The 12,052-nt window shown below is 44.7% G+C and overlaps 1 protein-coding gene across 4 annotated transcripts; it reads left to right on the forward strand.

The window, feature by feature from the left end:
* The first annotated feature begins 3,838 nt into the window (after positions 1 to 3,838).
* adrb2a (adrenoceptor beta 2, surface a) lies at positions 3,839 to 9,546 on the forward strand. Of its 4 annotated transcripts, none has more exons than XR_013133897.1 (3): positions 3,839 to 4,118; positions 4,382 to 5,693; positions 6,949 to 9,546. XR_013133897.1 is itself a non-coding variant. In XM_077021064.1 (3 exons), the coding sequence occupies exons 1-3, from the start codon at positions 4,113 to 4,115 to the stop codon at positions 7,002 to 7,004; spliced, it is 1,260 nt and encodes a 419-aa protein (XP_076877179.1). In that variant the 5' UTR covers positions 3,839 to 4,112; the 3' UTR covers positions 7,005 to 9,546. The 4 variants fall into 4 exon arrangements, 2 of the variants coding, with proteins under 2 accessions (XP_076877179.1, XP_076877180.1); XR_013133896.1 differs by having other exon boundaries at positions 7,362 to 9,546; XM_077021064.1 differs by having other exon boundaries at positions 4,382 to 5,579.
* The last annotated feature ends 2,506 nt before the right edge of the window (positions 9,547 to 12,052 follow it).

The raw sequence follows: 12,052 nt of genomic DNA on the forward strand, positions 1-12,052 counted from the left end.
ATGGGTTCGACAGAGTATAATAATTTACTGTAAGAAATTAGCAAGAAAAAACAAAACTAAAATAAAATAAAACTCACATTATAAAAGAAAAACCACATTATGGAACACGTGCATGAAAGCATAACACCACCCTCTTCTGCAGCAGAGTCTCGAGCCGGCCAGGACAGAGCTGGAAATAGCTGCTAAATTTGTGTGTGCTGATTCAGTTTAGTCATGAGTGTGTTGAGGAGGATGTTGTGGAGTGTGTTTTGGTGTGTGTGTGGAGTGTGTCGTGGAGTGTGTGTAGTGTTTTGGTGTGTGTGGAGTGCAGAGCCGGAGTGGCTAATCGGGAGGTTCGGGAGGATTCCCGATGGGCCGGCTCATGTCAATCTCTAGTTTGGGCCGATTGGGAGGGAAAAATAATTTTGGGCCGGATTTGGGCATGAAACTCCCGGGCTGAAAAAGTGGCCCACTCCGGCCCTGGTGGAGTGTGTTGTGGAGTGTGTGGAGTGTGTTTTGGAGAGTGTGGAGTGTGTTGTGGAGTGTGTGTAGTGTGTTTTGGTGTGTGTGTGGAGTGTGTTGTGGAGTGTGTGTAGTGTGTTTTGGTGTGTGTGTGGAGTGTGTTGTGGAGTGTGTGTAGTGTGTTTTGGAGTAGAGTGTCACTGTTTTTTGACAGAGTTTTTTGTTTTTTCCCCGTTAGTTCTTCCTTGTTCTGTTTTCTATGGCTGTTTGTTCTGCTGTTGCTACGACAGCGTCCGGCCGTGACTTCCAGTCCCTCTTCCTTCTTCACACCAAAGCTACATTACATTGGCATATTATCTGATCACAATCAAAGACTATAAAAAGCACTGAACATGTACAGACAGGACCGCCCAGACAGGACCGTCCAGACAGGAGGTGCTGTGGTCCACTGCCCCCTGGGACTGAACCGACTCTATACATGAATTAATTATTAAAACATTCCACAGGAACATTTGCCACGTCTCTCCTGAGTGTGTAGACTGCAGGAATTAAGAAAAATCTCAGTTGCATCTTAATTGAGCAATTAAATAGTTTTAATTGGTCAGTATTGTAAATTAATGTCTGTTTGCTTCTTATTTGTGTTGCTTTAGCATTAATGTAACGTCTGTGCCAAGAGGGCAGAGTGTTGAACAGTGGTGAACTGAGAGAAAGAGAGGGAAGGAGAAAAAGCAACAAAGAGAGAGAGAGAGTGAATGATGAAGAAAGAGAGGAAGAAGAAAGCTGTCCTCTTCCCTGTTCCTGGAGGATGCTGTGTTGGGCTGCAGTTGGAGGGGAGGGGTGGAGTAGTGAGCTTACAGCGAGACGTGGTGTCCGAGCCAGCAGTGACCCCACAGTCACCTGCAGTCACAGCGCAGCCGTGCAGCTGCGCAGCCGTGCAGCTGCGCAGCCGTGCAGCCGGCCACATCACCCCCCCCCCCCCCCCCCCCGGTGGTGTTTTCTGACAGTAGCCGGCTGGCTCGAGCAGAAGTATGCAGCGTTGCTCCAGGCGAGAACGTCAGCAAGATAAGTGGGAAACCAGGCCACTTTCCCCACGCACGCTCTGTGCAGAAATTAGGTGTGTGATCAGGCCACGTGCTGCTGCACAAGCCAACTGCTGGGCTGCTCCGTGCTGGTCTGACCCACAGGGAGCCCCGCCAGCTCCGATAACACTGAGAGTAAACAGGTCCAGCAGCCTCTGGTGGCGTGCCAGGCACACGGCCCTCGCGAGGCAGAACACTCACTCGTACCCACTCGCAAAGTCCAGGAGAAAGGTAAACATCTTCTCCTGCTCAGAGTCCTTCTGTACTCATTTGAACATTTATTTTAGTTCAAATGCACGTTTCAAATGTAAATCCCACATAAGCAAATCAGCCTTCGTCAATAACCTTTCACTGTTATGTAAAAGTTGACTGATTCAAATTTATGTGCCTAAAATTTGCATACATCAGATAATGTTCTACCACAGATACAACTGACACTGGATCAGTTCTCCAGGGATTGTGATTCTATCCGGATCATCTAACACTGGAAGTTTCGTAACGAGCTAGGCGCTAACCACTTTACTTTCCTAATTGAACCTAGCGGGTTAATCTGCACCTGACAGACACGCAGCAGGCCACCCTCGTCATGTGGCGTCAACCACAACCACACGCCTGCTATCCCACCCCAGTAAACAGGCCCCACGCGCCGCACTTCTGGCCTGCCGTGATAACCTACACTGGACAGCTGCCATCTTCACTGCTGCCTGAGGTTGTGTCATTTCTTGCAGAATCTGCTCAATGTCACATGGCAGGCAGGGTATTATTCCTCTTCCTGTGTGTCTCTGCCCCTCGTCATCTGATGCATTGACCCTAAGTGCAGGACCAGTAGACTATCCCGTACTGGAATGTGTGATGATACATCCAACCCTCTGTTATAACCATTCCCAGTCTCCTCTATGGCTAAGAGAGCTAGTCAAACCACAATTTAAGTGCATGCATTTTATAGCTAGCTAAATGACAACAGGGATAATTGTTATTTACATATGAGAGGATGGCCATATTGGCTCTCCTAACTGACTTTTGAGTTTTGTACATATCAAATATTATATCTTTAAATATTACATCTTCATATGATAACAAAGTCGGCATATTTATATTTGTAATTACGCGCCACCCATTTCAAAAAGTGCTAATTTATGGCAGGCCTGTCTCCGCCCACCTGGGGCGTGTATGTTCAGTACCAGTTCTGTTGTCAGACTTGAAGGTGAGATTATCTGTATTACTGCTGTATACCAACTGCAAATCTGTGGACAGAACACGGTGTGCCAGTATATATGTGGGTTCACGGCAGGTACTGGACGCTCATTGGTCAATTAGGCTGAGGTAAATACAGTTCATTCAGCTAAACACTCACTTTTCCATCACACCTTTAACATTTGCATGCTAGACCAAGGCCTGCACGTTTGAATGAAAACAGCATCAAACACAAACACATGGACATACGCCTGTACACCACGCCAGATATGATCATATCACTGCAATTGCAACTGTTTTTACTAGATAGACTGACAGTTATGTTATTTGTGTTTTCTCGTAAATTGCTGCTCATTAGAGAAACCAAAAAATGTTAAGTACAATTGAACTGTGGGTTTCTTCACAATCACTGAGACCAGGAGGGTAAAACGAGTTCAAACTCAGAGACATTGTGCTTTTTAATGTATTAAATGTCATTTGTTTTGCTCAGTGGCTATTGAATGGTTACATTAGTAAATCTGTACGCAACTCCATGAAGAGAATTCACAGACAAATTAGACTCCATAAGATTTTTTTTTTCAGCCAATGAGAAGAACACAAATTCATGAATTCTAGCGTTCCACAAAAATCAGGAATGAATTAAATAATTCATGTTCTCTTAAAATGATCTTGGTATCTGGTAGATTGATATCTGGTATCTGTTTCTGAATGTGGACATCTTCCACTTTTCATGTGCTCACAACATTTGATGTTTTGCACACAATACATGAAATTATTTGTTTTTATTTAAGCTATTTGATTTTTTTTTTTTAAGCCATAAAGTTTGGGTGCTAAATGTTTTCTGGTCAAAAGAGCTAGAATTATCTAGTGTTATCAGGGTTTTCTCAACGGGAATGTCAAATACATATTAAACTTTCAATGCCAAAAAAATAAATAGCACAAACTAATCTAATCATACCAAAAATCCATTTAAAAGGCCAGAGTAGAAGTTTTTCATTGCGACTGTGCAATCAGTCTGTTCAAATGTAGAACTGCCTTCAGCTCTCACCAGGCAGCTGATTGGCTACAGATCAGCTGTGATGTCATCACACAACGTTATAAGGGCTCTGACAAATAACCTAAGAGCAGCATTCAATGGAGCACAGCCTAGCAGAGGAGACGTGAGAGGGGGGGCAGAGAGAGAGAGAGAGAGAGAGAGAGTGAGTGAGAGAGACAGAGAGAGAGAGAGAGCGCACAACAGAGGCTGAATCCCAGGGAGAGAGAAAAAGAAATAAGCAGAGAGAGAGAAAGAGAGAGAGTTGAATCATGTAAGACAATATGAGAGGAACATTTTTAAAGGACTTTAAGGACTCCTAGTTTGAATGGGAAGATATAAATGTGGAACGTGGAACTTTGTTTATGCAGGTTTGTAAATTATTTACTCTGTTGATCCTTCTATAAACCTTCTATATTATCTTTCTGTGTGTTTGGCATGTCAGGGTTTTATTCTTGTTCGCTGTTAAAATGTTTTAACCATAAACTTCCTTCCTTATTTAATTCTTTTTTTTAATTTTTATTTTCTTCCTTCCTTTACACTCTCTGGCTCTCTCTCTCTCTCTCTCTCTCTCTCTCTCTCTCTCTCTCTCTCTCTCTCTCTCTCTCTCTCTCTCTCTCTCTCTCTCTCTCAGGTCATGGAAACCACTCAGCCCCCTGTCTCTTCTGCTCTGGTGAACACTACTGTCTCCCCGACGTACCCTGAACTAAGCATGGTTCTGCTGGGCATCGCCACGTCTGTGCTGGTGCTGGCCATCGTCTTTGGGAACGTCCTGGTCATCATCGCCATATCCAGATTCCAGCGGCTGCAGAACGTGACGAACTGCTTCATCATGTCCCTGGCCTGCGCCGACCTGATCATGGGGCTGGTGGTGGTGCCCTTCGGTGCCACCTACGTCATTCTTAACACGTGGCACTTCAAGCGATTCTGGTGCGACTTCTGGACGGCCACCGACGTGCTCTGCGTAACGGCCAGTATCGACACGCTTTGCGTGATCGCCCTGGACCGCTACCTGGCCATCACATCGCCTTTCCGTTACCAGTCCCTGTTGACCAAGTGCAAGGCTCGTGTGGTGGTTCTGCTGGTGTGGACCATAGGTGGTCTTATCTCCTACCTACCCATTTATTTGCAGTGGTGGATCTCGGATGCCCAGGTGGCTGTGGACTGCTTAAACAACACCACCTGCTGCGAGTTCCATACCAACCGCACCTACGCCATCACCTCCTCTATCGTCTCCTTCTACATACCCCTGATAATCATGGTGTTCGTGTACAGCCGCGTCTTCCAGGAGGCCAGGAAGCAGCTCAAGAAGATCGTGAAGACGGAGGGCCGCTTCCGTTACGACGTCAGCCAGCAGGAGCCGTGCAGCAGCAGTGGGCCGGAGTGTGGCGAGACACGGGTCATCAAGAAGACCAAGTTCTGCCTGAAGGAGCACAAGGCCCTGAAGACACTGGGCATCATCATGGGGGTCTTCACACTGTGCTGGCTTCCGTTCTTTGTGCTGAACGTGGTGTTGAGCGTTCACGAGCTGGAGAACATCAAGGTTCTCTTCCGGATCTTAAACTGGATCGGATACGCCAACTCGGCCTTCAACCCGCTCATCTACTGCAGGAGTCCGGAGTTCCGTTACGCCTTTAAACAGATCCTGGGGATGGACAGAACATGCCACCCCAAGAAAAAACAGTCCAACGGATACAGGTACAGTGGACACAGCTGGCAGAGTGAGCAGCAGGCGCGGAACAAGCACTCTGAGGACAGCGATCCCGCTCACGGGGAACCCGGGAAAAGGGACCGAGCCCCCGCAGACAGGACCGACTCTAATGGAAACTGCGGTACGCTCATTACAAACGCATCATGAGTCACCCTTAGAAACCCCAACACGTCCCACTGTGTGTGCTATGCCAAAACAAAAAAGACACAAAGCTTCACATCATCAAGTGCTCCTGGTAAGTGCACGCCGGGGAGGTTGGACGAGACAGTCCACGTCTTTTTAATTTTAATTTTAGGTTTTCTAATTTTGTTTTTTCTCTCATCTCTCTCATCTACCTCACTTTGAATATTTTTCTCCTGTTTAATTCCCACTCTGTTCGTTTTTTGCATTACACTACAATGTAGAAAAAGAGAGAAAAGCTACGAAGTTGCTGTAGTCTACTTAAAGAGAGACGCAGCAGCAGGGTCTGGTGTGCTGTACGCTGTGCACAAGTCTTAAAATGAAGGATTAGAATATAAAACCCGTCAAGCTGAGGCTGGTGGTGTTTCTGTAGTTGCTCCTTCCTGAGTTTTATTTTCTGAGAGTCAGCAGAATGAGCCAAACTTGTTAAGCAACTTGCTGCTTCGCTGTTATTTTTCAACTCGGAATATTGGAAAGGAAACAGGCTGTCGTTTGAATTAAGACACATTTTGAATACCAAACTGATCTTAAGTTGGTCATAACATTCAAAAAGTCCTTTCATCTTTAGGAAAGTGTATTCCTTCTCTAATGGACACATAGCCCTCCTCAGTGTCACTAAACTTATTTTTTTTTAAGTAATACCAGATCTTTTTTTCTTTTTCTTCTTTGTTTTTCAACTTGTTCTTGTGTAGAGAATGACCTGATGTGATCTGATCTGGCTCAGAAATGCACCATTGCTACTATGGTCAGAGGGGAAGTGAAAGGGACCCCCACCCTAAGGTCTTGTTCAGGATATTAGCCAGTTGGTGCACCAGCTGAGGGCGAGTGCTTCGTACAGATCGCTCAAAGTGATTTAAGGACCAGCTGAGTGAGTCCTTAAGCGTCCAATGACAGTGTCTCACCAGGATGTTTTCTCCATCTCTGCTAATACAGTGCACTATGTAACTGGTCACTGTCACAGGCTTTGACTTTGTGCTCCAGACTGCAGGATTTTAAAACACACTTGATGTTGAAGTGCATAGTGTCCTCTCTTATTCTAATAAGTATTGGTATTTACATCTATATTGGATGAATTATGTGAAAGATGGTATATTTTTATTTTTATTTATGGTGCCAAAAGTAATAATAATAATGTAATAATAGTAATAATAGTAATAATAGTAATGCTGCCAGTTCAGTTTGGCAGCAAAATCTTTTGAGTGGATGGCAGAGACAAGCAGCCTGTGAGCAGTGTCTCTGCACACAGACAGGAGGACACAGCAATTGTCTTAAGTCCCTGTCATTTATAGCAGTGTTTGTTTGTCCTTTAGTGCTCTCTTCAGAAAGGGATGGACTTGGTGTGTTTCCAGGTCGAAGACTCAATTAGCCAGTGAAAACACGGCCCTGCTCACCTCTGACAACACTCCACGTCGCGTTTTGGAGCAATGGCATACTCCTTAGTAGTGAAGGTTTTGATGCTTTGGTCAGTTAACATTTTCCAAAACTTCCAAATTCCTCCAGAGGTTTGACACGTCATTAGAATCATTAGAAATAAAAGTGGGTGGTTTGCACTGGAAGGCGTGCGCACACAGCTGAGCTTCAGAGAAGATGGTTTGCTTTGCACAGTTTTTTCTTTCTACAAATGTTTCCCTGTCTAGCACAGTGTATTCCTCATGTCATCTGTCAATAACATGTACCAGAATTCTACAGATTTTTCTCTGTTTTTTCTTTTTTCTTTCCGCAGGCTGCAACCTGCCCTTGCCGTTCAACAGTGTGGTATAAATTATACAGAACTCCCTTTTGCTCCTTGCTGGGTTGTTTAATGTTTTCTCTGACACTGTCTTCATCCTGGATTGCACTCTTCATCTGTTCCACTTCCTTCTGGGCCCCTTGAAAATGTAAAGACAGTGAATAAACAGGGTGTAATTCCTACACGGCTCACCTGATACGCTCACACGTACCGTGATATGTGCACTTCAGACCCAACGTCGTTATCTCCTTTCACGTCCCACGTGCTAAGCCAAAAACGGAACAGAAACCACACCACAGTCCAGTTGCCGTCGACGACGCGTCTGCTTACACCTGCTGCTGCTCCCACACCAACAACATCGTCCTTTCAGCTCTAGGCAACTTTTCAACCTGCGTGTTAGCACAACCGTAGCGGCTGCCAAGCCTCCTTCCCCCCTGGGAATGTTCCGGGACCTTCTGCAGTTCAGTGAGGTCCAGCAAAGTAACATATATAAATACAGCTATTGTGTGTTTGTCTAAGACATGATGTAACAGTCACTAACATTATCGTAGGGAGTTTATTGAATTAGGAGGCCAGGAGTTCCTCGTCTGCAGATGGATTCATGAACGCAGAATGCACGAAACTTCACTTCTCCCACTACATCACCCAGTGTCCCAGAATAATGAACTTAATGTTCTGTAAATGGCAAAAAAAGTGTGTCTTTGTGTGGGTTTTAACAGTGCCATTTCAAGCGTATCTTTGTGGGCTTTTAAAAGTGCGCATGTCTCTCAGCTGAGGTGAGGATAGCACGTAGTGTTGAAACTGTGAACCTTGTCCTTTTAAAACTCTGTACTGTACAGTGGTTTGTTTATGGTCTCGTTTGTGTGACGCCATTTTGGTTTAGATCCTGTCACCCGTGCTCCCTTATGATCCCGTAGTGACCGTCATCCCGCAAAAAGCTTCACGCCGAAATGTTGTGAAAAAGTTGAACGTGTTTTTAATGGGATGTAACTGTGTCTATTAACCAGGACTTATTGTTTGTTCCTCTGGAGACCGCACTGTACCACTGAGCGTGTGCGCTGCCGTGACTGTGTGGCGTTGCTCAGGGTGGAGAAACAACCGATCCCCTCTGGCAGTGCCGAAGCGCTTGTACATCACCCAGGCAACCGCTGAACCACTGAACCTCTGTCCCTTAAGGGCCCGTGTAATATCTTTAGTGAAATATATCCTGTGTTCATTGTCATACCTTTGAAAACGGACTATAATATTTGGTTAGAGCTCGTAAGCTACACATTTTTGCATCTTAAACAGTCAAGTTAGGAAACATGTTGATAAACACGTATCCATATACGGGCATCTTGGCCAGTGAGATGAAATCATGAAGCACTTATTAGATGAAAGCTTTAAGAAGTCGGCTGGGTCAGACTCCAAATGCCAAATTTATTCCACCATTTAAATCAGCCTTATTTGGTTATTTCTATGGGATGTAAAGTAATGGAGAATTGATGAAATTATGTAAGAACCGCATACCACAATAAATCAATAAACCTTTATGAAGAGTAGTATTCCCCTGAGACAAATGTACCAACGCTTTTCTCTAAATTCTTCTCCTTTATTATTGTCCTGCATCTGCACCCTTGGCACTAGACTACACGGTAGCATAAACCAGGACTCTGTAAACGACCCTGCACACTGTTATAAAGTATCTTCAGGACAGCCAGACAGTCGTCACCTTCAGCTCACTTGTCTGTGGGTTAGTTTGTCTGAAGGGCAAACAGCTACAGACAGCAGACCACAGTCTCACTGTTCCTGGAGACCTTCCAAGCTGTCTTACTTCATGACATGACATGAACCTTATTTAAGGTTGTAAGGTTGTATGGTATGGTTGTACCTTATTTAAGGTTGTAAGGTTGTATGGTAAAGGTTGTATCTTATTAACGATTGTATGGTATGATTGAACCTTATTAACGGTTGTAAGGTTGTATGGTAAAGGTTGTACCTTATTAATGGTTGCACCAGTTGAATGTTTACTTGTGTTTCTCCTTTTAACTCTTTTCGCACAAGACTGGTTTACTTTTGTTTTGTTTTGGTTTTTGTTTAACTAATAAAATATGTTCAAAATTGTTTGTTGTATAGTAGTATTTATGACATATATGTGTTAAAACATTTGAAATAAATAATAAATGATGTATTTAATGCATTCTGTGAAGCACTGAGTCCTCTTTAGTCTGGGAGGGTAAATCTGGTTTGTGTAAAAATTTGCCTGGTTTGTGATGGAACATAACAAGTCTAAATTCTACGCTGTTATTTCCTCTTTCACATAGCCATGGCAGCGTAATATAGCCAATGCACGCTGTGCAAATTGATCAGGCAGCCAATTTCTGTGCAGGGCTTTAGCAGAGCATTTGATATAGAGCTGTCGTGCCTTATAGGGTTTTATGTTCTATTCCCATACCAAACATTCCTCCCCTCAGAACAGTACCATAGCCACTATAGAGTGTGTGAGCACATATCTGGATTGGTCCATCTGTCTCGTATCAGAAATACCCCCTGCACGCCTAAAGACTTGGTCTGCACTGCTAGCAACCACAGCGAGTTCATTTCAGCATGGGCCAACAATGCAGCTGCCTGTGGCTGGAATTGGCTGTGATGATATAAAATACTGAGCTGAACCTTAGTGAAGTCCCAGATTCCATCAGAAGTCATTCTCATTCACCTCAGCCGTCTCATTTTACTATTGCAGCCTGAATTCAGTAAATCAGGTGTCATAAATGTCGAGATAAGACGCTGAATGTGTGAGTTTTTCTTTAGAAACGGAAATTGTTCATTTTAGGGGGAAAGAGGTGCAATTCAACTAAGTCACAGACTGACACAATAACGGTTTTGACATTTTGCACATAAACGCCAAATATTTACCCAGATTCAGTGATACACATGCACACACAACAACGTAACTTGAATGAAAGGCAGAGCGTAAAAAGTCAGGAAAATATTTCTGCATTAGCCCTGGCACACCGCTCTGGAAAAGAAACCAAAAATGTAAGTGTTTAATCTCTGAGTTCTGAGTGGTCTCACATACAAGAGCTTCTCTTTAGCCAGAGACCAACCCTCTGCCCGGGGTAGGCAGGCCACAAAGTGGACAGTACTGACTTAGATTAAACAGGAGATTAGCAGAAAGGTGGAGCTGTCTATGTTACACCCTTCAGAAATCATCAGACTCTGGACATTGCAGCCAGAAAAGCTTGGCTCCAAACCTGGAATCCTCAAGGCAAACACAACGTCACCACCCCACCTCGAAAATAAATACCGAATCTGAGTTAGCGTCGCTGACGGGGAGGAGGAGGAGGAGGAGGAGGAGGAAGGTGGCCTGGGGAGGACACAGTGCTGTACGCCATAGAGGAAGACCAGTCTGCATTGGAAAGGAAATATCCACTTAAAAACGAGACCTTAACTGACAAGAGTCACCAATCAGTTGTTAAAAGTCAGATAGAATATGCAACAGATCCTCTTTAACACCTGGTCAACAGGTGAGAATCAGGCAGCACAAATCTCCAGGCTGATATGCGCATGTATGTGCACATGTGTATGCGTGTTTATGTGTGTGCATGCATGAGTTTGCATGTGTCTAATTCATTAAATGCAGCTTAGTCGTAAGGAGCGCGAGGGCCCGCCCTAACCTAACGAGGGCCCGCCCTAACCTAATGACCGCCAATCAATCAGCCCCACTTAACTCGTCCTCCTGTGCATGAAAACACCCACCAGGCCGAGACAGTGATGCTGACAGTGATCTCTGTGGACCTTTTACATCTATTAAATGATAAGCTGTGCTTATTTATTTGCACTGATAATTTATCCTAATTACCCTCGTATTCCAGCTATGCTCTATGCAGGTAGTTAACAAATGCTCCCTTCAAATGATTCTGCTGCAAAGCAGCATTAGCACCAGGTCCATCACATTAAATAGACTGGTAATTACTGCCCACAGGGCATGGTCAGTCATCACTGTAATGTCCATACTGATAATATACTGATCACAGTCCAAGCACAGCTGGCTGGACACGATATGCTTACGTTCATCAGAGCTCCTTTATCTCCGACTCAGAACCGCATGCTACCTCTCACTAAGGCTGGCTGGCTCGTCAGCAGGTAAAGGGACAGAGAGCACACCAGGTGTGCTGTGTTCGGGGGGGCGTGGCAAGATGACACCCACCCTAGTACTGCCCACTCTGCTAGCACCTCCTACCTCTGTGGCTCCGCCCACATCTGAGGCCCTTCTCCTGGCTGTCTCAGTCTCTTGTCACAAATAAGGCATTTTCTGTCCCAAGAGTCCAAAGAAAATATGCTTGAAATTCTCCCCAAACAAACAGCTTATAGCCAAAGGCTGTTTTCTTTTTTGTTTGTGTCAGACGTCTCTTGTTCAGATGGAATGGGCTCTTTACAGGTAACGGGCACAGCAACCTGGTGCAGATTAACCGTTTAGACCACAGAACTTTCAGAGGCTGCTGGTTTTCTGATCGTCTAAATAGTGATCTGAAGAACACCATCCACAGACTAGAGACTGTACAGAAGATACAGCACGTACCCTAATGAAACAAAATAGCATATGCACATGTGAAACAAGTGTCCCAATGTGTGTTAAAACAATTATACAGAGAGGGGGGTGGGGAGAGGAGAGAAAGAGGAAGGGAAAAAGAGAGGGGGGAGAG

Source organism: Brachyhypopomus gauderio, chromosome 11, assembly GCF_052324685.1.
Source record: "Brachyhypopomus gauderio isolate BG-103 chromosome 11, BGAUD_0.2, whole genome shotgun sequence".
NCBI lineage: Eukaryota > Metazoa > Chordata > Actinopteri > Gymnotiformes > Hypopomidae > Brachyhypopomus > Brachyhypopomus gauderio.